The 25,465-nt window shown below is 47.3% G+C and overlaps 1 protein-coding gene across 2 annotated transcripts in view; it reads right to left on the bottom strand.

Annotated features, from left to right (window-relative positions):
* The window catches only part of camkk1a (calcium/calmodulin-dependent protein kinase kinase 1, alpha a), a 44,334-nt gene that overhangs the window by 7,855 nt on the left and 11,014 nt on the right, over positions 1-25,465 (bottom strand). The window contains exons 4-15 of one of the 2 annotated variants that reach the window (XM_035433032.1): positions 22,092-22,143; positions 21,612-21,745; positions 19,219-19,255; positions 18,765-18,786; positions 17,292-17,380; positions 16,113-16,312; positions 10,894-10,947; positions 10,653-10,726; positions 9,745-9,832; positions 8,071-8,199; positions 7,043-7,146; positions 3,785-3,832 (exon numbers count right to left, since the gene is read on the bottom strand). In XM_035433032.1, the coding sequence (XP_035288923.1) occupies positions 3,785-3,832; positions 7,043-7,146; positions 8,071-8,199; positions 9,745-9,832; positions 10,653-10,726; positions 10,894-10,947; positions 16,113-16,312; positions 17,292-17,380; positions 18,765-18,786; positions 19,219-19,255; positions 21,612-21,745; positions 22,092-22,143 (1,031 nt within the window). The remainder of the gene's footprint in view (positions 1-3,784; positions 3,833-7,042; positions 7,147-8,070; positions 8,200-9,744; positions 9,833-10,652; positions 10,727-10,893; positions 10,948-16,112; positions 16,313-17,291; positions 17,381-18,764; positions 18,787-19,218; positions 19,256-21,611; positions 21,746-22,091; positions 22,144-25,465) is intronic. The other variant, XM_035433033.1, reaches the window with a different exon arrangement.

Here is a 25,465-nt window from a genome sequence, read left to right as displayed (position 1 = left end):
CAACACTGTGAAGTGCATTGAGATCATGAGAATAAGGGCCTGATTTACTTTTACGTTATCTTTCAACACATGCAAAACCAATAACACGATCAATGATTGGTCACGACCTTTGTTTTGCACCAATAATTGATTGTGTTATTAGTTTTGCGTGTGCTCAAAGGTTTAGCATATGCTAAAGTTCTTAGTAAGTCAGGCCCCAAGAGCGCTTTATAAAAGAGAGAGGAAGACGCCCAAATCAGCTCATGAGAATGCCTGTTTTAATCTTTTTAACCCTGCTAGTGACCTTATCACAGTCCTTCAGTGGCATGAAGCAATTAAACTCTCTTCGTTTGTTCAATTCACACACATAAAACACTGAGAATTAAAGATCTAGTCATGCAAGCAGCCAGGGAAAAAAACTGCAAGAATTACCTAGGCACAGTTAAGGTGACACTAGAACAGGAGGGGAGAAGTGAAAATAAAACGTAAAGGTTAACTGTGACTTTCTTATCCTAATTTAATTTAATGCGATGCTCCTCAAACTGTTGGCCATTTCCTTCTTGCATCCAATATTTAATATGGCAAGTTAAAACCACAGGTGACAACGCACTCAAGAACACACACAGTCAGAAATCAACAAAAAAATCTAAATGCTAATGACTAAAGGTAGTCAAGTACCATAAAATTATTACACCAATTAAGGTGAGTGCACCACTTTAACTGGTTGTATAAATTATCTGAATTATGCAGGGACATTGACAAGAAAAGTTTAACCCTTTGCACGTCCTAACCTAGTTTTATATCCAAGAGTCTTACACACATACACCACACGCACTACATATGTATAGATGTACACACACACAGCCAGCTCCATAATGTTTGGCACAAAGACATATTTTTTTTATTGAACTGGCTCTGTACTCTGCACATTTTCAGCTTTTATTTAAGGGGATTTTTTTGGTTTCGCCATGCAGAATAAATTCTGAAATGTACAGAAGCATCTTATCTGCTGAAGTTCAACCGAATGCCTCAAATTGAACGCTGCTTGATCCTACAGCAAGACAACAGCCGCTTTTCCACCGTCGGGCCGAACCGTTACCAGGACCACTCCGCGCCGTTCCGCGCTGCTCAGTACTCGTGGGAACGGTTACGGTTTCTGTTTCCACCGTCGGGCTGCTAAAACCAGGACTAGGAAGTATCTAGTGAGGACAGCAAGTGACGCGGTGGATCAGCGACGGCGTCCCGTTGTGAATGTAATCTGCGCCAGTTGTTGTCGTCGCTCCCCATACTGTTTTGTTTTTGTTATGTTATGTTTCGTTGGCTGACGAAACGGACAAGGATTCTGTGTATTTTGGTCTGTTTTTGGTTTTTTCTTCTTAGCGTATCCTCCACTGACCATCACTGTTGCATGCATTCAAAAAACTACTAACGCTTACATTACAGTGTGAAATATCCACATTATATAATACCACTAACCTATTTAAAGACTCTCAATCCAAAAATAACGTGTATAACTGAAATATTTTGAGCAGTAATACTTACATAGCAATGATGAAATTGTATCTGTGTTCAGACAGAGACAGTAAATCAACGAGTTCAATCCGCTTCTGTTTTGCTCCAGAAAACGATGTCAGATAGGTCTATTATTAAAATCGGCCCAATTATCCTCTAGTGTGGGGCCAACATTAGGTGCAGTGTCTTAATGCGTAAGTGAATGCGATGATAAGAAAAATTTTGGTTATGCTGACCTATAAAACGCTATTCCAAAAGCAAAATTAGACATGTTATACATCGTTAGAAAGCTTATAGTCTCACCTACTGAATAAATTAATTGTCAATCAAGCCAGACTGTACTAAAAACGGCAACAACGCCGTAAACGATATGTGTGGTATTATGCACAGCTATTTTGAATGTACCCAGGCATCAAAAATGCGCGAAATATATTTCATAAACGGATTGTCCAAGACAATATATGACCACTCGGTCTCAAAAGGGACATCTCTACGCGTAAAACCAATGGTAAGGTTATGTAGCCTATTTATTCAATATTTAGTCCCAAATATTGACTGTAGAATGACATGGTAGGCTATCATTTTTTAAAACTTTGTCCCGTTTATTTCGTTATTCAGTGAGCAGCGTTTTCACTGCTGTATATCTTAAAGCTATTGTCGGGTTTATCTTGTTGCTATGACGGAATACGATTTTTGATTGGCATTTTTATTTATATTTGCTTCTCCACTGACCTAGCTTACGGAAAAGGACGTGAAGAGACCGTATGCGGAGTCACAAAACTGACGTAATGTGAAACCAATCAGTGAACACGTCATTAAGCCTGCCCACCCAAACGGTTCTGCTGCACTGAGCACGGTTGTCTAACCGTGCCGAAAATATCCTGCAGGGCACGGTTTGTAATCGTTCCGCGCCAAACCGTTTCCAGGTGGAAACACCACTGGAACCGTTCCTCTCCGTGCTCAGAACCGTTTGGCCCTGCAGTGGAAAAGGGGCTAAAGATCCCAATCATACAGCTAATTTGCTAAAGCAAAAAAGGAGTGTTCCAAAGCCAAAAACTGGAAAATGCTTGACTGTCCAAGTTATTTACCTGATCTGAATCTAATTGAACACACGTTTCATATGCTGAAGAGAAAACTTAAGGCAACTAGCCCCTGGAACAAGCAGGAGCTAAAGATGGTTAGAGAAGAGACACTCAGCACCTTATGATGCCTATGGGTCACAGACTTCAAGCAGACATTGAATGCAAAGGATAATGCAACGAAGTACCACAAATGACTACTTTCATTTACATAACATTAGTATGTCCCAAACATTAAATATATGCCCTGAAATGGGGGCACTACATAGAAAAAGAACGGTAATTTCTACATGGTGAAACCAAAGTGTATGAAAATACCGTTACATGAGAGGGAATGTGCACTTCAACCACAAGTGAATTTTCTGATTACAAATCTAAAACTGAAGTACAGAGCCGAAATCAAGAAAAAAAGGTCTTTGTTCCAAACATTATGCAGCTCTCTGATTACACACTTTTCCTTCTTGAATCAATTTTGAATCATGCTTTTCTTTGCCACTCCCCCCCCCCCCCCCCAATTTAGAATAACCAATCACATTCTTAGGTCCATCATACCACCAGCCGCGACAGCCAATTAATTCAAGAGAGCACAGACAAGCACACCTTTACCACTGAAGCACGTGCGACCAGGCGCTGCTTCTCTTAATCCACAGTCCACCCACTGGGCCAGTGCACTGCGGTACATTGCATACACTGCTGATGCTGAATCATTGTGTTACATACTGGACGTTACATTCGGAATCTGACCAGGACCGTAGACTCCAGTCTCTTTGACGACAGAATTATAACTAGAGCTAATGCTACCAGAGGCAATACTACCAGACCAGACATTGACCTGCTCCTTCACACCGCAACCGTAAGGATGCCCTTCGGGCAACCGTGATAAAATTTTGTGTGTGTGTGAATGGGGACAGGAGGTGACCGTGGCTGTGTATAAGAGCGCTCCGATGCTCCACGGTTACCAGGGTGGGGGGGGGGGGGAGGGGGGAAATAGACAAAAAGAGTTATATATGGCACAGACAATCAGACTCAACCACAGCAACAGCCATTAGCACAGGAGGAGACGTACAAGCACAGGGAGCACAGCAGGGGAAACACAGCACACCCCCCAAACCCCTCCCCCCCCACCCCCCCAGTCCAAACACCCCCCCCCCCCCCCTTCCCTCAAGCCAAGGACGACATGGGCTTGACACTGCACTGGCACGGCACACAGTTACCTTAATGAGGGGTGATGTTTTAGAGAGGAGCGGAACAGCCACGTGTCCCTGCAGCAGACAAGCGAAGGAAAAGCAGAGTGTAAACAGACGGGCACAGATCAGGCGGCTCGTCCCCGGGGAGGTGGGGGGGGGGGGTGGTGGGGGTGGCGGCGGTGGGGTGAAGAGGTGGGGCGGAGGGGGGGCGGGGAGTGAGCTTCGGCCCGATGCGACATCGCCGCACGCCGCTCCAGCGTCTGAGACTCCCGACCCTCACGACGTCCGCCCGCCCGGTCTCTAACCCGCTTATTTCTGGTCAGGGTCGTGGGAGGGGGTGCTGGAGCCTATCCCAGAACGCACTGGGCGAGAGGCAGGAGTACACCCCGGACAGGTGCTCTGACAGCATTCAGTGATAAAACAACATGCCCTTTCGACCGTGACTGAAATGTCACCTGCTACCACGTTCGCACACTGTAAACGGACGGAGATGCTTCTGCGCTCCTGTTCGGAAGAGGGACGATATGACGCAACCTAGTTCTCCAAATCAGCACAGCTGACCACAAGCTAAGTTTCCCAACAGATATTGCTGGGGTAACCACCGACCGCTTGTGTATCTAAAGGTGTCCCTTTCAAAATCATTGCTAAGTCAGTCAGTTCTTTTATGAATTTGCAATTACAAGGGTATTATTTATTTTTAAAAAAATCAATGCTCAGGCAAAGCAGTTGTTGGTCATAATATGGTGGGGCAATTCAATCAAAGACCAAGCCAAACTTTGAATATCTATCCACAAGCCCATGTACTGTACAAGAGGCCATTACCTTAGGAAGCAGCCCTAACTGCCTTACAACATCTGCCTGACGTTTCTGATTTGGCTACTGACTTCTTGGACCTGCTGTGTTTGTAAAACAAAATGGCTGTGTCATAGTTAGGAAGTTAAACATCAAATAGTTTAAAAAAAAAAAAAGCAGATTCTATTAGAGGCCCCAGGGGCAGCAGCGGAGACAAGCAGCACGCCTTCATCGACGACATTACTGTGTTACGACACGTTAATTAAAATACTGCATGCGCTGCTGGGAGGGACGCAAGAGGCGAGAACAGATTGTTCCATGATTTAAACAAAAAAAACAAAAAAAACATTATAAGTAACTGAAAATTTGAAAGCGAAAAAGTTTAGTGTCCTGAGGGCTGTACTGTACTTGTTCTCACGCTCCTGACCGAAACCAAAAAAAATCACCCTGGGTATTTTTAAACAAATTCTGCATGTCAAAAATGTCTCATCAGAAGAGTCCGCCTGTGCGCACAGAGGAATGCAAACAGAGCAGTTTGAGCGCCGCAGCGCAGGTGTGCGATCACAGCAGAGAGCTCTGTCGGGCTGCACGAATAGCCGCGCGGCTCATGGTTTTTATGCGTGAGTCACTCTTCGGCAATTACACGAAGAGGTTCGGATAACCTGAATGCATTTCATTAGTTTGACGGCCGTCGCAATCTGCAGATTCACTGCAGATTCCGTCATTCAGAAATGCGGCACGTGACTTTGAAGGCCTAACCCCCGGGGTCGGCGGGAGAACGGCCGTTAGCTCAGGATTAAATGCTAAACTTTATGGAAATGAGCGGTGCGTACAGGCGCCGCCACGCCGAGCGGCTTAAAGGGCTGGGCTGTGAGCCACCTTGGGAGAGGGCAGTCTCCGCCCCTGCAGGTGTGAGAGCTTCCTCCAGCAGGGGGCAGCGTTGCGCCACCCCCCCCCCCCCGCCCCCGCAGCCCGGCGGGGGATTTGCAGCGGGGCTTCCTGCCCGGCGCGCCACCAGGGGGCCGCGATTCGGGGGCTCCCCGCGATTCGGGACGCGCGTCCGCCCTTCCCTCTCTCCGCCCAAGGCGGGGGGAGCGCTCGGCGAAAAAAAAAGCCGTTCCGAGTCACAGAGGACGCGCCGGTCGGTTTCACGCGGGGAAAAAAAGACGGCCGCCGCCGTCCGCGTCGTCCGGCGATTCAAAGCAGGCGGCGAACCGTCTCCGGGCGGCGATGACCGCTGAAGTGACTCACTCCGTAATCTCTCTGAGCGGCCGGGTTCGGTCTGGGTGTCTAATCCAGGGGAAATAAAGGCAGGCGCTTGTTTGTCGGCGCTAAAAGGAAACCACCCACAGCGCTCAGAAAAGCTCTCCTGCGAGTCAGGGAAGAGGAGGACAGAGGTTGGGGGGGGGGGGGAAGGAGGGGGGTGTTCTTCGCTCATGTAGGCTGAGATATTAATTCGGCGCTCAGTGATTACATCGCCGCTCCTCCCGTCTCCTTGCGGTGCGGGGGGGGGGGGGGGCCGGGTGGACACCACTGGAGCGGGCCGGGGCAGAGAGGGCAGAGACACTGAAGGCACTTCTCAAGGGCGGCTCCGAGGAAAACCTCCACAAACCCCAAAACCGAATCCTGACCCTTCAGCGCGTCCAAATGTGGCACTTTTCCCCAAACCCTGCACCCTCTTCCCCAATACTGATGGGTAATGCTGTTTATTTCCCACCTGACCCCCCCCCCCCCTCCCAATTAGTGTGTGTAGCATACAGCCGTCCACCTCTCCTTTGTACACAGAACGTGTGCTGACCACACAAGCTTAGACAGAGGCTTACTGAGATAAACAGGAAGTCTGACTCATCGTATCCGTCGGAGGTTTTCAAACCACAAAATGTAGCGCTAGAAGTTAGCTGAATTTAGCGCTCAATGTTTTTGACAAAGGACACCTAACATCACGAACGCTGCAGGGTATAATTATGCAGGCAGCGTCAAAATGGCCACAGGAGAAACACATTTGCATACATTCCACATCTTTTTTTAAAGAAGATAAACAGTGCTCCTGTGCCATACCTTACAACTGCAAAAAATCCTCGGTCAAAGGTGTGTAAGACTATTAATAATTATCGCATGCAGTACTGTGTTAAAGAATTAATAGCCGCGGAGGCATTACAAAAATCCATAATTTAGGAAGCAAGATAAATAATAAATAAAGAAATCTGTTCGGAGTCTCAATTTTGTACATCTGAGTTACGACAAATATTTACAAAATAAAGCAATGCTATTCATTAGGATGCTTTCATCCTGTAAGCCAACTACCTACTCACCATTAAATGGTATGAAAACATGCGTTAATGATTTCCTAGGCATTATGTATGAGGTTTTAAATAAAGCATGACCTCGGCACTGCTACTTGGACGGAGTGGCGGTGGTGCGTGCGCGGGTGTGGGCGGGGGGGAGGAGGAGCCCCCCCCCCCGCCGGCGTGGTTTTTTTTTACCGATGCTTACATGAGCAGGTTCCCGGGGGCGGACATGGACCTCTCCTCCCTCCTGCTGGGGCACTCGAAGGGGTTGCTGAAGGATCGCTTCCTCAGCATGGCCTTGACCAGGATCTGAGGGAGACAGGGGGCCGAGCGGCAGGACCGCCGCCGACCCGAAACACGCGGCGGTCAAAAAAAGGGTCGCTCGACGCGCCCGAACGTTCTGGCCTCTACGCCCGTTCACCCAGCAAGACCATCCCACCCAGAAAAAAATCCAAACGGGCTGCGTTTACATAGCGCTTGTATCCGAAGAGCTTTACAACTGATGCCTCTCATTCGCCCGTTCACACACACACACACACACCAACGGTGAAAGGCTGCCATGCAAGGTACCAGCCAGCCAACCGCCTCTTACCTCCTGAGCTATGTCGCCCTTACAGAACAGCACATGCAGCATGCAGTTAGGCGAACGCTAGTACAGAAACAAAAATAGACTCTAAGTCAATTACGTTTAAAGGAACGCTAAGCGTGACAGACGGGGTAAATTAATAAAACTTAATAGCACAAGTCGTGCAACATCAGTTATAAAGTACATCAGTAATTAAGAGCGCAATATGTTGGTTCATGAGTTTAGTTCTAGCACACTCGCTTTGAAGCTGTTTCTAAAGTTGGACGATTCTGTTGGAAGGAGACGACCAGATCACAGCAGGCGTGACCGCACTGACAGGGTGAGGAGTGGTTGGCGAAGGACGGAAAGTAGGGGAGGAGCCAGCCATCGCAGACACCGCCCATATATCTCACCGACCAACCTGCAACTGCGATGCATGAGTGAAAACCTGGGGACTGCTGTAAACAGGAAGGCCATTGGGCCTCATCAGAAGGCACGCCAATGAGGCGTGAAGCCCTCACTACAGCTAAAGGGGATCCACGAGACACCAGCCCCGTTCGTCACGAGACTGATATCCGGTTGATATCCGGCGGCGGGTCCGGCTCGGGTCCGGCTCGGGTCCGGTTCTGAGGGTTCTGAACGGCCCGAGGGCCGGGGTGCGGACTCACCACGGCAGAGAGGCTGGGCACGAACTTGACCGAGTTCTGCACCTCCTCCTCCGTCACCTCCACCACGGTGCAGTGCTCCTCCTCCAGGGGCAGCGGGTCAGCGCCGTTCTGGGTCACCCAAGGGTGCAGCTATTTGGGATGGAGAGCAGATTCACACTGGTGAGATGCATACTCACACACACACACACACACCTGCACAGACAATACACACCCACACAAACAGTACACACACCAAAATAAACGCAATACACACACCCACGTAATACAACACACACTCACACAAACACAATGCACACACCCACACAAACGATACACACACCAAAATAAACACAATACACACCCAAACACATTATACACCCACGCAAAAACACAATACACATACACACACAAACACAATACACACACCCACACAAACACAATACACACACCCACACAAACACACAGAAACCCAATACATACACCAACACCCTCACATACAGGCACACACACACACATACGCGCAAGCACACACTGCAGAAATGAGGCATCTGCTGTTGGTGGAGAGAGAAGGGGCTGGCCCGAGGCCAGGAGCAGCCTGGCACGGCATCCATCACTCCCCAGCCTGTTTACCATCCTCCCTCGGCAGCCCGATACTGATCTCCACTCCGCGAGATGGAGGGCACGCGAGGTCCGGCTCTAATTAACGCTCCCGTTTCCACCCCCCCCGCGCTCCGTCCCCCCCCGCTCCGTACCGCTCCGCTGCGCAGCCACAAAATGGGCCCCTCCCAATCAGAGCAACGACCGAAACGAAACCCCGGCTCCTGGAAGAAGTCCGTCTGGGGTGGAAAGGGCCAGTCTGCGGCAGCCAGCTTCGAAATTTTCGTGCGAGGGTCTCGCCCCGCCCGGGCCGAACTTCTACCTGAATCAACAGCCCGGAGCCACGTCGAGGGACAAGCTCGTTCCGCCATGGCCGGCCACAACCGCTAGGGAGGGCCACGCGATCCAATGTTTTTTATCTAAGGTCAATAACGTTATTTTCATATTTACGTCATTCACCGGAACTATCGCGGAACTAGCGGTATAAATTGATAATGGAGTGGCAACAGAACAGTTAATAACAATGTAATTTAGGAAGGATTTCATCATTTCCCCCCCGCTTGACAGACTCACTTAGGGCCACCAAAATCCTAGGGCCGGCCCTGTGTTCCGCCATCCAAATTAGGCCGCTAACCAGCCACAGTGCAGCGCCTAAAAACAAACACAGAATCCGGCAACCGTTTCGACCTGCGGTCTGCCGGGGCTCTCCCCCCAGGGCCCTCCCCCTTCTCCTATTCAGGGCATGTATCGGCCAATCGCAGACAGCCAGGTGGGTCTGGAAGCCAAGCCGTCACTGCTGTGCAACGTAAACCCGCACCTGGTTAATATAACTGCCGCCTGCATATTTACTGCCTCCTCTGGGTTCTGGTGAGGTGAAGCCGGCCGTGGAAGGAATATTCACTTGCACTGCAATAGAATATCTCCCTAACAACCTAACAAATGGGAATTCTCAAACAAAATTCTGTCAAAATAAACGCGTACCGCCTAGCAATTATTCAAAGCCGCTCAGCTTCGACGTGCTCTTAAGCGGTTAAATAGATGGAACGGCGCTTCTTGCGAGTACCCAGAATGCCCCTGTGCTGCCTGGTCTCTGTTCACCTTGATCTCGGGAATGGTGATCCTGTTGTCAGGGTTCTTGTCCAGCATTCTCAGGATGAGCGCTTTCAGGTCCTCGCTGATCGACGGCCTGCAACGCAAAAAAAGCAGAGTAAGGACTGCTCTGCGCACCCAACGTTTCCCGCAGGCGAACGGATCTTCAGAGAACCGCTGGTCATTCTCAACAGTGTTCAAAGGGTTCTACCTAACGCCTTCATAAGTACTACATTAGTATTAATAAACCCTTGTCGTAGGCTGCGGTATTATAACATCCGTGCTATGACAGCATGACATACCAAATGTGAATGTGATGGTGCCACTCATGACATGGATGGTGACAGAGAGTCACTGAGTGTGAATACAATTATTACTACTATATCAGAGTGAATGCTACAACTGCTAACACCTCAGATAATTCATATGCAGGACCATTCACAAAATGTTCCCAGTTAATTTCATAACATGTGTTGCCTTGAACCTTTTTTAATCACGCAAGGAAACACCTTTCTTAAGAGACAAAACCCGCACAAACAAATACTTCGACTGCCGTTCATTTTCTTTCTCATCTTTTCTCACACTTCTAACCCGAGCATCTGGCGCAGCCAGCATCTCATCCAATTAAATCCGCCTTCTGGCTACGCTGCGCGTCCACCTTTGATTCTTCAAATTCTTTTTTTTATTTTGTCTTTGGTTTTTAAAAAAAATATTTTTGTGTTCAGGGGATATATCGAGGCTCTCGGCTATCACAGACACCCCGGAGAGAAGATGAGGAGGAGGAGGAGGAGGATGATGAGGAGGAGGAGGAAGGGCTCCGAGGCGTGCGGCATCGCTTCCTTCTCAGTGCCGTGCGGCGGGATTTCCGCGGGAGGGGGGGGGGGGCGGCGGCGGGGAAGGCGACGAAAAGCGCTCACGTTTCCGGGAACTCCACGGGCCTGCTCCTGATCTTGTTGTGCAGGGCGAGGATGTACTCGTCTATGAAAGGGCACTGCCGGGGAGAAGGGGAAAGCACTCACTTCAGACAGGCTTCGAAATGGGAAGCGCTCTCGCAGCAAGCACATCAGCACATTAAACACACCCTAAATCTGAGGGAAAACGACCCCCTCGCTAAACAAACAAGGTAAATAAAAAAAGATTTTAAAATGGCTGACTTGCCTTCCCGAATACGAAACAGTAAAGGGTCACTCCCATCGCCCATACGTCCAGGGCCTGCAAAACAGAATCACGGGACAGTCAGGTAGAGAGCACTCTGAAAAAACGAAAAAAAATAAGTCGATCTTCACAAGTATTTCAGTCTCATACTAAAAATCTTATTTTTTAAATCTTATTTGTTTTTTGCTAAACAGGACCAAATTAGGCGAGACAGTTGCTCAAGATTTGCCAATGGGGGTAAGACGATTTCACCTGTCAAGCACAAAGGAACTTAAAACAAGCTTTCTCCTGGAGAGAAGAAAGTGAGATTTGAAGTCTGACTGGAGGACGAAAGCGTTTTGTAGAGACGGGCTTTTCGGCAGCTCCCGCGCGGCCCCCAAGCTGCGCCCGCCTGTTTCGAGCGCCGCGGCGCACGCCCTCGCACCCTCTCCCCCGCGGTCTGTTCGGCCGGGAACACGCCCAGGAACGTGGGTGCGCGCCGGCGGCTGCCAGGGAAGCGCGATGGAGGGAGGGAGGGAGGGAGCGCGGCTGACGGCGTGATTGATGGAGTCCGCCGGAGCTGTTCTGACTGACTGACTGTTCTGCGTCTCCGAGCGGCGGGGTGGGGTTGGGTGGGGTGGGGGGGGGTAGGGGGGTTGTGGGGTGGGGTGGGGTGGGGGGGTAGGGTGGGGTGGGGTGGGGGGATGGGGGTTTTGACAGACGGGCGGACGGGGAGCCACCGCGGCGCGACGCGGAGCCGTCTCCGCCCTGCGGCCCTCCGGCGTAGGCGCGGCTTTGGGAACGAGGTCCCGTCTTCGAGGACGAGGACGAGGACCCGTCTTTGAGGACGAGGACCCCTGTCGACCGTGTAAAAAAAAATAAGGGCGCGGCACGACCGAACGGCGAGCGGGCGACCGCGGCGGCGCGCGACCTGGAGCGGAGGAACGAGGCTGATGAGGTCGCGGCGGAGAACGGGGAGGAAGAGAGCGCGGCGTGCACAGCCGGGCCTTCCTCCTCCTGCCGGGTCTCGTTAAGTGCGAATGAAGACATGATGCAACCCGGCCCTCTGAAAATGTGTTTATGGATGGCCCTCCGCTCCTGGCTGCGTTCAGGACCCCCCCTCCACGCGATTCGTGTCAACAAAACAAAATAAAAAAAATTACAAAAAATTTGTTCTGTCAGGACCACTGTCATCAAAATGGAGCATTGCGTTAGTTCTGGCAGGCCACGAGAGTCAAGCGCTCCGGCAGAATCAGCTGATGGCTCAGCTGAGTGATGTTTGCCTATCACAGTACATTCACTAACAGGGCGGTCTACTTAAACAGGCTCCCTCTACTCATTCGGCTGCTCCTCCTGCATGCAAGCTGCTGGACGTTGCTTTGTAAATCCCCTCCACCACCCCAGCTCCATCCCCATGCGTCAAGAATTTGCATTTCTCCATTCCTATGTGTTAAGACATTGCATTGCTCCATCCCTATGTGTTAAGAACTTGCTTTGCTGCTGGATCTGTTCTGTGTGTACCCCTCTAGGGGGGTTTGGCTGCGTGGTTGGTGAGAGAGCTCCAGAACAGAGCCATACCGCCAAACATAACTGTATTGCCTTTATTGTCAATGGCAGAAGTAAGATCTTTATTAACAATAAAGGCAATACAGTTCAGTTTGGCGGTACGGCTCTGTTCTGGAGCTCTCCCGCCAACCACTCAGCCCGCGTGGATAAGGCCGGGAGGCCAGCAGCCAAACCCCCCCTAGAGGGGTACACACAGAACAGATCCAGCAGCAATGCAAAAACTTTTTTTTAACACATAGAGATGGAACAATGCAAATTCCTAACATATAGGGATGGAGCTGGGGTGGTGGAGGGGATTTAAAAAGCAACGTGCAGCGCTTGCATGCAGGAGGAGCAGCCGAATGAGCAGAGGGAGGCTGTTTATGTAGACCGCCCTGCTATGTGAATGTACTGTGATAGGTGAACATCACTCAGCTGACCATCGGCTGATTCGGCCGGAGCGGCTTGACTCTCGTGGCCTGCCAGAACTACCGCGATGCTCCATTTTTAATTTTTTTAAGAGACATGGACAGTCTGCCATCCAGTCTGAATGAGGGAAAGCAGACAGATAGAGTATACAGTACGCACTGAGAGACAGCTGCCCGATGGTCTGTGCTGAACAGCCTCCGTTCGCTTTTTTTTTAATATACTGCAGTATGAGCCGCAACAACAACAAGATCGATTTTTACAGCAAAAGTATTAGTGAGGGCTTTGCAGCGCAAAACCATTTGGCCAGGTTCAGCCAGACGTGACATCACCAGTGGGAGCGCAATTCTCCACAGCGTGGGCAACAACCACTGAGAGTAAGCGCATACCGTTACTGAAATCATAATTCAAGAACACAATGTTTCTTACCTACCATTGTGGTCTTATCAACAAAGTTTCAATAACATAAACCCACAGGGACACAAATAACCCAAATAAAAACTACATCTGTCTGTCTGTCATTCTAGCTAGTGAAAGTCAAAATTATATTTAAAATATACATACTTGCAATTGGAAACAGAAGACTCGTAGTGCTAGCTAAATGTATTCTGTGGCATTCGGAATATGCTACACAGTGTCAGGGAACTGAGGATTCAGTAAAACGTGTTTAGAATGGCATTTTCTGAATCCAGCTGTTCTAATTGCAACTTCATACCAAACCACAGCGTATCACTCCATAAGATAATCCAAAGTTTGAGCAAAGACAAAAGTTAAAAAAGCAACAGACAAAAGAATATTCCATAAAAAGACCAGGGATGAAATGCAGAATGCCTGACACAGATGCAAGATTCAGATAACTTACAACTAAGTAAACTTAAAGAAAGGCCCACATTTTATTTAAGGTGGTACATTCCCTCTGCTCCTGGCCCGTGCATACTTCATTAATTGTCAAGAGAGACTCCAAGGACTATTGATTTCTTCCCTTTAATATATTATTGGTTCAGGTCAATCTACAATACAACATCTTTTTAAGGTTAGAGGAGAAAACAATCCGCTCACATTACGGTGACATTAAATATTAAGGATTTTGAGATATTTCGGGAGTGTAAGCTTTGGCTATTACTCAAATGTTTGTGAACTACCACGTAGAGAGACTAGATCAGGCAATAAACCAACTTACAAAGCCAGTAGTGACACTCTAGTGGCTTCCGCTATATTCTAGAACGAGTGGTGTGAGGTTCGCTAGGCCGCACGCACACACACACCCACACTCTCACACACTAATGCCTCCCAGTTCCTTCCCTCCCCCTCTCCGTCTTATTTCTACACCACACTGCCAGAGCCCACTGAATAACGTGCACAGAGGAAAGGTCCAACAACAGTATGCTAGATGTGAATAAATTCAAAAAAATTAAGCTATACAACAACATTTTAAAACTATATGCTGACTTAGGAGAATTAAAATTTAAAAATATTGTGAATATTGTTGATTATTGAATGCAATTTTTTAATTACCCTTTTTCTCTTTAATTATAATAATATCTGATGCGGTAGTAAACAACCACACTTCAGAGGCCACGTGAAATGCTTCCGGAGAAAAACGTTTATGTACTGGGTGACCATAAGTCAATCAGCAGTAAGGCCTTGAGGCTGCATGTGACTGACAAAAACACGTCACATGATCACATGGATGGTCCCAGTGTGCCACCTTGTGTGGAAATTTAATAATAACCGAATTTCAGCAAAACACCCTTTACAGTTCAGACCCAAAATTGTTCAATTTGATCATCCAATTTCATCAGTCAAATTCCTCAGGGCAAATAATCGATCATCGATTAAATAATTAATAAATATGTGAATAATTTTGGAGGGAACTGTATGCACTTTTAAAAAATTACTATTTTAAGTCTGATTTTAAGTCTATTCTAGAACTTGGTCAACTGTGGTTGTTGTAAATGTGCTATATAAATAAACTTTGACTTGACTTGACACTGTTGAATCATGTGAAAGCTTGGTTCTGATCTATAATGCTGACAGACTGCATTATTGCAGAACTACCTAAGGGAAGGCATTGAATCAATATTTTTGTGACACAGATATTTCATTCTTTCCACCTAAATATGTTGTTTTTTTCTTTGCACTGCTTCTCAGTAAAGCCACAGCACTGGACAACGCAGGTATAAAAAAAAATCAATATTGGAGAAGCACTGTTTTAATAAGAAAATATTTTTTATGCATCTGCTGCTGCAAATAACCGTCTAGCTGGGAGCAGAACAGCCGAAGTCCAGGAGAGCTGGTCCGAGAGATGTTCGAAATTCTGCTTCTTATCTCCGCCTTTGCTTAATGGCTTTTTGAGTAATTGGCGGCGCCTTGGCGGTCGGTTTGTTTGGCGTGCAGGCAGACGCTGCTCAGCTGCTGCCTTCTGGCGTCGAGGGCGAAGGAACGCTCTCCCAGCTCGTTTTAATTTCATGACGCTACCCCGTCTCTCCTTTTGGTGATCCCGCCGCCCCCCCCCCCCCGTGTTCCAGCCTCGAGCGGTATCTTCTGCAGACAGCGAGGTTTAATCCAGCGTTAGCGCGCGGCGCGTTGGGCACGCCGAACGCCCATTACATTACATTACATTACATTTATTTGGCAGACGCTTTTATCCCAAGGCGACGTACAAGAAGTGCATTTCATGGACTACTACTAAACACAGGTTCAGTAAGATACAATACTTATTTTGTACAGCAATTTTTTCTAGCCAAGAAATGGCCCCTCTGATCGGACCGCGAACCTTCAGCTCCCGGCTGCGGTCCGGCCCGCATGAAAATCGACCCATCGCACTGAGATGCCGGAGACGTGGAATTAGCACGTGAAAGGATGACCGCATGAATACAACGCTGCCGAGCGAGGCGAGGATCGCAGAAACGCTCACCCTACACCAGAGCGCGCAGGCGGCCTGAACCAGGGGAGGGGAGGAGCCATGACGCGTCAGAAATCAACGTCCACGTTCAGACACGGCAGGAGTCGCGAGTCATTGCACGATCCCTTTCCGACATGAATTATTAATATTTCAATACGAATAGCTAGAGTTACCAAATCACGCACGTCATCGCTCAACTACAAGGACGGGACTTCTGAACACAGGATATGGCCGTCGCGGGATGCGTTTTGGATAGCAGTTTCTTGTCGAGAAATCGCACATTCTGATTTCCCCCCTTTTGAGTGAGAACAAGCTGACCTGCAGGGTGGCTGCAGAAGAGCGAAGCGCGCAGGGGGCGGAGCCTCACCTTCCCGCTGAAACTCTTGCGGTTGTCAGACAGGGTCTCCGGGGCCATGAAGGCGGGGGTCCCAGCCGTGCTCGAGAGAAGCGCGTCGTTCCCCTCAAACTGATTGCTGACCCCAAAATCGGCAATCTTCACATGGCCGTCGTCCCCCAAGAGCAGGTTGGAGGGCTTGATGTCCCTGTGGATTATCTTCTGGTAGTGCACTGAGAAGAGGGGCAGGAGAGATCCAAATCAGCCCCTGACGGATAGTCATTACAGCCAATCAGAACACACTTCTAATCAAACTAACTTCCAAACCTCCAATCAGCCAGAGCAAGTGTCCTGAACGAGTCAGCCCCCCCCTCAAATTACCACTCAACACCAGTTAGTAAGGTCATTGGGGCCCATTCACAGAATCATTAGCCTGATTACATAAGTAAAGCCTTTGCTTAACAAAAAATCCAATTAAATGCAATTCAAAAGATTCCAACAACCCTTCAGAGAGTATTTCAATTATTCTTAATGAAAGTGTTGCAAAAAAAAAAACAAAAAACAAACACAAAATAGGTTTAATAAACTCTGTTACATTATTCTGCAATAAATGCCCTTTTCAGAAGACACACACTGATCTGTTGTAGATCGACACTGGCAGACCAATTTGGCAAAGTTAACACTAAGCCCTGATTATGTCTGAGGTTGATGTTAATAGAGAGCAATCATGTCACATGTTTCATTAGTATATACTCCGCGCCCACAGCGGATAGAGAGGGCCGCACAAGGCAAACATGAAAAGCTTCTTTCAGCAGAGACAAAAGCCCCCGCAACACAGTCGGGTGGCTGCCGTCTCCCCTACTGCTGAGGCCTCCGACAGCCCTCTCTGTAAAGCCTCCTAAATACTATTCAGCTTCTTATTCTTCATAAGCCAGAAAAGTTGTAAGCGTTTTTCCACGCACTTATCGAAACCTTGTTAACACCTAATAAATCTTACTCAAATTTCCCTCGCCTTCCAGAAAAAGAATACAGAAATGACATTTTGTTGTTGAGGCCGCATTCTGTATTTCTGAATAGAAAACATTTCACTGGTGCATTTAAGCATCCTCCCAGCTGCCATGAGATGTGGCGCTTATTGCTGCTTATACTGAACGCGCACGGCCCCTGCACTTCCTGTTTGTGAAAAGCAGAGGTTTCCGAGGAAGGCCTTACGGTACTCGATGCCCAGGACGATGTCTCTGAAGTAGGTGCGGGTCTGGTCCTCAGAGAAAGGGTTGTCACAGGGAACCTCCATCACAGGGCTGAGGAGCACGCGAAGGTCAGTTTGCACGCCAACCTTCACCTCAGCAAGCAGAATGTGTATGTGCATGAACCAACACACAGACACAGACACACACACACACACGCACACAGACACACACACCTACACACACATGCCAACATATGTACACGCACACCTACACACACATGCCAACACACACACCTACACACACATGCCAATGTACACACACACCTACACACACATGCCAACATATGTACACACACACCTACACACACATGCCAACACACACACCTACACACACATGCCAACACACACACCTACACACACATGCCAACATACACACACACTAACAAACACATATGGTCCTATCACACCCAGGCCATGGTTGCTCCCTATCTGAATATCCTCCTAAGACCTGGCAATTCCTTTCTGTCCCCTCTAGGCAACATGAGTCTCAAGTCTCAGTTGCAAGAACCATACATTCTCCTATGCAGAAAACCTACACTGGGACATTCGATAAAAATAAAATAGGTGATATTTTTGAAAATATTTTCACTGCAAGATGTTTTGTGTCATGTGTCAAGACACTTATATTATGTCAAAAATAAGGTGTCAGGAGGATATCAGAGATGTTCACTCTCAATCCTAACGGCCAATCAACTCAAAGGAAGCTAAAGCCCCAGAAAGCATTACGCAGGAAGAGGCGGGAACGGTGGCCCGAGTGCATATCCATATACAAACCACCCATTTTTCACACTCCGGTCGCGCCATGATTATGCTTTTCACAGATTCAAAGCCATTCGGCGGTAACGGCTAACGGGACGCGCCATTCACGAACACCGCACAGCTCGGCTGGAACCACAGTTTCGTAGACCTTGTTTACGAAAACTGGCGGTGCTGTTTTGCAGACCTTGATTAAGGCTACCGAAGGTAACATGAAGGACGCAGGATTGATTGCGTCGACAGAGCGAATGAATTTCGCTCTGCCGTGGGAACAGAAGTCAGCTCATTATTTCACGCCAAAGCGGGGCGATGGATTAGCCTTCGGAAGTGTTTTCGGTTGAACCGAGGTCGCGTTTGCCAAAACGGACGCTCGCACCGCACGCGCGCGACTGCTTTTTCAGACGCGCTCAACACCGCCTCCTCATAAGCATTTTTGAAATACCGGATCCTATCGTCTCTCCGGAAATCAGAATACCGAACAAATTTGAGGCACTACAGTTGGAAGGGTACCAAGGCCAGCAAAAAAAAAAAAAAAAAAAAGAATTAATTGTCAAGTGAGAGCACAAGCACATAATTAATCCCTTTAGGACTGGTACCATGGAAAGCAGGGTATAGAATAGTGCCTCAGCGAAAAAAGGTCAGACACTAATTACATTCACTAGGGCACACAGAGTACTTACCCCTTCTGCATTAGCTCAAATACTGCACAAAACAAACAAACACAGAGACCGGGGGGGGGGAAACAAGACAAACTATTATTATTCACGATAACGAAAATTATTATTCATGAAAATTACGGAGATCAGCATCCACATCCTACTGGCTAAAAGTGATGGATCTGGATTCTGGAAAAGCTGGCGACACATGCTTCCAACATCTGCTCATCGCAGCTGTACACAGTAAACTGTACTGGGGTCAGTAGACTAGTCGTGCAGCAGAACCAGCACCAGGTATGGATAAGAGCGTCTGCTAAAGGGCAGCAAAGTAATGCAATGCATTTGCTGGGGTCAATGGGTTCCTTCTCCAATTGCACGTCAATGACATGACTTTAGGACCCCATAGTTTTTATGCACCACCTGGCCGGTTCTTTTTCCAGGAGACAGAGAGGGACAGGTGCTGGAGCTGGCAGCTTACCCATGTGAAGGTTGTCTTCAGATGGATCATCGAGAACCTGGAACAAAAAAAAAAAAAAACCCACACTCATTAAAGCTAATTTTGGAGCGCGTGACTAGCCTGTCACGCATTGCGTCAACACACAGGACATCCTGGTTGGAACGACTGACTAACTGACTGGATCCAAAATTTGATCCCCAAAGCCAAGGGCAAACACTTACACTCGAACCCTGTTTGAAAAGCTGACGCCCTGTTCCGCATTTCAGTCTTTCAGAGCAGGGTGTCAAGCTCAACGCTCTAACGAAAAATCTGATTGGACTGCAAATGAGGAGGAGAGGGAAAAATACCCACAATGCAACCTCTTTCACTTCAAGGAGACGTGCCACAAACAACCTTATCGAAATCAGCCGGGAAACACAAAAACCGAGGCTTCAATCAAGATGCAGAGCGGTGGGACAACGGAGATGGGAAAATTTTTATCAAGTGCAGGTCCTTTTTCATTCAAATCATTGGACTGGCAGCAGCAAGTGCCCCGAAGAACTCCTTCCACCCCTGAGTCCTGCACTTGGCCCTCACAGTCTGCTGATGGCTCTTAATTACTGTCAGATTGCTTTAGGGTCTGGACGTGATTGGAGTGTCTTCTAACAAGCCTGCAAGTAGGACGTCCAAGGTCTTCTGTGCTCCCAGGCAGACATGTCTGTGATCAAGGACTTAAAATCCCAGAAAAATCCTCAAAATCCTACCCCTACAGAACAGACTCTGAGCAACTGCTTTAAATCCGTCCTACTGAGCGTTTAATTGAGAAACAGACTGTTTGAAACCCCTTGTCTCTTAATTACATAAGTCATTAAAGACAAGGCCAACTTCTAGCGTCCAGGCCGTTGCCCAGCAGTTTGTTAGCCAGAGCTGAGAGAGCTTGTCAGACCGGAGGGAACAGGGGGTGCGGTGTGGGTTTGCCGTCCTTTAAATACACCATATCTTCATGAGCGATAACAGCGGTCACGCGTGCTGCGGCCATCAACGGCCCCAAGAGATAATACTGAACACCTGACTCCCTAAATGCGAAGGCATGCTAACGCGCTGTGAAAAACGCCCCCGCGCCGCTAACAAATCCTATGAAATTACTGTGATGGGTTCTCGTTTGTTGCTAGAGCCATTTTCCCTCGGGAACAGCTGTAAATTTACAAACGTCACGACTGCGGCGTAGAGAATGAGACACAGTTGTTTCACAGCGGTATTTCAGCATCTGGGGAGGGGGGAGGTGGGGGGGGGGGGGGGTACGGCTAGCAGAAACAAGCTCGCCCTCATTTAGGCCACCAGTTTCTCTGCTTTCATAGTCTGCCCTCACTTCAAATATGAGACACAATCCTCATCTTATGCATATGACCAACTGTTACACATCCCCATGCTTCTGGAGTTACACTGCTGGTTAAATCTCCAATAGATGTGCACCTTGTATTAGTATTATAAAGGGTTTATGAAAGCCCCCCTGTGCTGTTCCTGTGCTTTGTTCTGTCTCTGAAGAAGGCTTCTTAAACACTGGAATGTCAGTCCACCCTGTTCATTAACGGGCACAGTGTAAAGGTCTTTGTGCTCTCACTCTTCTCACACAGTGTTTCCCAGGCTAGCCGCCGCCAATGTCACCCAGGTAAGAATTTCTTTTGTAGTCACATTCCAGACCCTTGGATGCTCTGAGAACAATATTGTGCAGGCTTTAAAACAGGAGGGTGTAAGAACTGGAGTCAGAATCGCTGTCTTCTTTGTGTGCTGACAAAATAATGCAGAAGCACATGAAAAATAAATGCTTAACTCAGAATAAAAGTATTACCATAATAATAAGTCGCTGCTGGCATGTATTCCTTCAAATTCCTTGGAGGTAACCGTAAAATTGCAATTCACACCTTTAATGCACTTAAGACACATAAATGCGAATGTAGAGGGAGTCCTTTCAGCTGAGTGTTTGCCTTTTTGGAGGCAAACACTCAGGCAAATCCCACAATGCAACACTACAGCTCATCATGCACACACTGATCTCAGCAAGTTCACTAAGTTTATTAGTCTGGAATAGCATTAATTAAATTCAGAAATTTGAGGTCAGCCAGCTCCAAAACACTTCCCTTATACCCTGCAGATAAGAACTTCCACAGAAAACCAATGCATACTTATATCAGGTCCTGGATTAATACTTGAATCTGATTGGCTGATTGGCGCAATTGCATAAACTTAACCAATCACTGAAAGCATGACAGAAATATAACATGTGCACAATTAAAAATCTGACTTGAGTAATGTAATCAAGCTCAACATTGAAATGAGAAGAAGAAACCTATGGCATCTTCTGTTCAGAACATGGCCTATTATATCCTGTTTCTCACATTTCTCTTCCTTTGAATGTGGATCAGGGTTCGGTTTACCTCCACCAGTTTGACGATGTTGAGATGGTCCAGTTTCTTCAGGATGGCGATCTCTTGGTAGACCCTCTCCAGAGGTCCCAGGACCTTGGGCTGCTCTCCCTGGGCTGCCTTGGGCCCGCGAGGAGGGGGGCGACCTGTGTACAGATCACCCAGCCCAAATGTGCTCTCAGTCAGGGGTCATTACAGGCACAAATACAGACACACTCACACACACATACAGACAAGTACACACATACACATGCACAGACGCACACACACACACATGCACACAGACACACATATACACACACGCACACATGAACACAGACACACACATACACACACACTTACATAAAAAATAAAAAATATGGAATAAAAAAACTAAGTCAATAAAAAAATAATGAGGGTGAACTTTAGCTAAAGGGTGATAATGGATGCATGCTAAATGATACCCCAAAACATGATGGAAGCCATCTAAATAAATGAATAAAAGTCACCTACGTGGAAATCCATACTGTTTCATCATCTTCTTCTTGGAGACAACCTTCATTGCCTGAAGAGATTGAATAGCATGTGTGAGCTTCAACAGCAAGCAAACTTTAAATGGAATGTCAATAGAACATTTCATAACGATGTACTGAGGGAACCCTGCCCCCGCCCCCCCCCCCCCCCCGCCCCCACCCCCCCGGCTCGACAGACTTCAACTGCACCCCCCACCCCCACCCCCCTCGACAAAATCCAACAGCACCCCCCAACACCGCACTCGACAGAATCCAACAGCACCCAAGGGCCACCAAAATCCTAGGGCCGGCCCTGCTGGTGAGTCTCAAGTATTACTAACTTCCTACGTGGGAAAACTAGACCAGGAAATCAGGAATATCAGGGGCTAATGGCTGCTGTTAATTCAGCCCACTAAAATTCTTCTGTAAGTGTAATGTTGAGGCACCCAGATGCTGAAGATGTACTGTGCATCTGCACTCGTACTCAGTAACCTACAGTAGATCTATCCAATCCTGACCCGGGAGCCCTCCTTCAGAAGCCGTTGCCTGGCTCACTGAGAGCTACATACATTCTCATCTCGAGTAGGGATGACGGCCGGTTAAGAGATCGCTGCTGCCCTGTCGGGCGGGTCCTGGAGACGCAGTGCAGATCTCGGCATCACACTGAGCCACAGCTACGTTTTCGCGCACAAGAGACGGGCAAAAATAACCTGACAAATGCAGGAACTATCAGGAATAACCTTGCCTCTGTCTACCAAACCTTTTCCTATCATTTCTTTACAAGGGTGTCCTCGGTGTTTCTTATGCCTACAGAATGTGTTTCAACCAGTGTGTTCTGTACGTAGCCCTCTCAGGACAAGAAATATATGCTGGCTGGCCTTTGGATGAAGTGCATGAAGTTGACGGCACCCTTACGTATTGACACACACCGAAAAGGGACACACACCGAAAAGAGGCACATGGCAGATGACAACACTGACAGACTCAGATACACAAACAGACCGGGTCTGTGTTTTCACAAGGTCTCGAGAGAGAGAGAGAGAGGGAGCTACACATGAATACAGTTTGGGTCTGAACCTTTTGTTTTTTTGCGTTTCGTCATATTGCCAGACGAACTGATCTGTCGCTCCTGTATTTCCCTCCACTCTCCTTTTCATTACAGACGCTGCCTTTTCAGGTATCAGATCACAAATATACGATTAGAATGTTCTTAACGGAACATTCTAATGCTGATGTAACAATCGCTACTGGCAACTGAAAGCAACTAGAAACATTCCAAAAATGGACTTTTCTTAGGATTGACAAATCACACCCCTACAAGGGGAGCAGTGACAGCAGTGGAGGAATTTACAGTATGACAAGCCAGGGCCCTGCATTCTATTTACTCCAGTTCAGATCAGATAAAACTTCAGTTTATGTGCAGGGAAACACAAGCTTCAACAATTTCATGTGGCCTATTTCATTGAAAAAAGTGCTCTGGGTTTCCACCGTTGCGTAATCTTTCAAATAGTTCAGCACAACTTCATTGTTGTTCTATTAAGAAGATAATTCTTTTCATTAGGCCCTAAATATTACCCTGATGTAAGTTGCTGTAACCTTTGTGAAATCACGTTACGATTCTACAAAGCACTTAAGAGGCATATTTACGGCAGAAAGCATTCGTCGGATGATGCAGTGATCCGGCTTCTTGCGTTTCCTGGAACTCCATATTAATTAAAAAGAAACCCTTTTACAAACTCTCAATTGCCTAGGTTGATTAATTTGCGCTTCCTAATTGCACACTTAAGATTCGCGGCACGGCTGGTGCTTAATGTGAGCGAATGTTAACAGTGAGAGATGGCCGTAGCGGAAGTGCTCTATTAAGACTGCACTCAGCAGTGCACTGCACCCACAGCTCCCTTGATTTCTCCCTTCAGGAAAGCAAACGCACAACTAAAGCTGCAGTCAGAACCCCGACGAGGAGCACAAGTAGGCAACAGCATATTTACCACTGAATAACTGCCAATAACAACTGATCGCGTAGGTTTAAATTCTGGAGCGCTCCCGTTACAGTGTTAAGTGCTGAACCTGAAATGCTTCTGCATGTATTCAGCTGTATAAACGGATACCATGCACAAAGTAAGCAATGCAAGAACTGCTGAATAAAGCTGGGTGTCACACAATACAAGTCAATAAATAATACATAAAAGAAATGATAATACAACAACAACAACAACAACAATAATACAAATAATAATAATAATAATAATAATAATAATAATAATAATAATATGTGTAGATGCTTGACAGAAAATTCCTGGGCTCTGCTGTCAGTGTACTAAGACACATCACTTCTTGTGAAATCACCACAATGCTGAGTGTGTGCAGCGATATGTTTGAGGTAATCATTTTCATTTGTCCAGAGGACAACATGCTGTATTTCACAACTTCAACTTCACAGTGACTCAGTAAGTGTACTCCCATTGCACTAAAGCTACCAGGATAAAAGATACCCTCTTCCTTTGTGTGCGACCAGCTTTCTGCTTTCTCCAGAAGAAGTGCTTTGAAACATTTCCCAGATACTGCTTATTAAGCTCTCAAATGAAAGACTAATCGGGTGTTAATTCTTGCACCTGCAGACCATACTTTTCCTTGGTGGAAAGGAAACAGCTGAAAGCCTTTCAGCTCTTAAATAACAGCATTTCAATTCAGTAACTAGGGTTGAGGAACCCTTAAATGTTATGTAGTAGTGAACAGGATTGTAGTTCATGAGTGTTACTAGTGTTCTTCCACATGTATGTATATAAGATTTACAGCACAGAATGCGGCCCGACGAGGGTATGTTAGTGCGTACGCAGTCTTCTTACTAAGGCTACAGCTAATTACGCTAGCAGTGAATGAGACTGCCTACTAATTGCATTTTGCGAATGAAGCAGAGCTTAAAATGCACAGTTCGAAACACTCCCGGACAGTGCGTCGAATATCCTGACTGGATGTGGGGAATTTGATGTATCTTCTGGTGCAGTGTAAGAGCGTATCCACCACTAGACAGCGCAGGACAAAATGAGGAACATGATATTCCAGATGTGGTGGTAACTGTCGATTGAAATGACCCAGATGCGAGATGCTGCAAGGAGATTGACCTATTGCTGGAATGGGAACGTCGTGAGAGAGTTTCTAGGTCATATATTATTTCTAGGGCTGGGTGTTTGTCACAGAAGTCGCAGGTGCCACTGATTCCATGATTTTTCTCTCTTTTTAGCAGTTCCGTGTCTTTCCTAATTTTTTAGAGCTTTCCATGAAGTTTTCAGCAGTTTAGGATGGTAATTATAACACCGCCCACAGCAAGTTGTGGCAATTAAATGTTTGTGGCAATTAAACTCTTGATGCTGAGTG

The sequence above is a fragment of the Anguilla anguilla genome, chromosome 9 (genome assembly GCF_013347855.1).
Source record: "Anguilla anguilla isolate fAngAng1 chromosome 9, fAngAng1.pri, whole genome shotgun sequence".
Lineage (NCBI taxonomy): Eukaryota > Metazoa > Chordata > Actinopteri > Anguilliformes > Anguillidae > Anguilla > Anguilla anguilla.
Note: the sequence above shows the minus strand (reverse complement) of the source record. Positions and strands in the feature narration are given on the sequence as shown.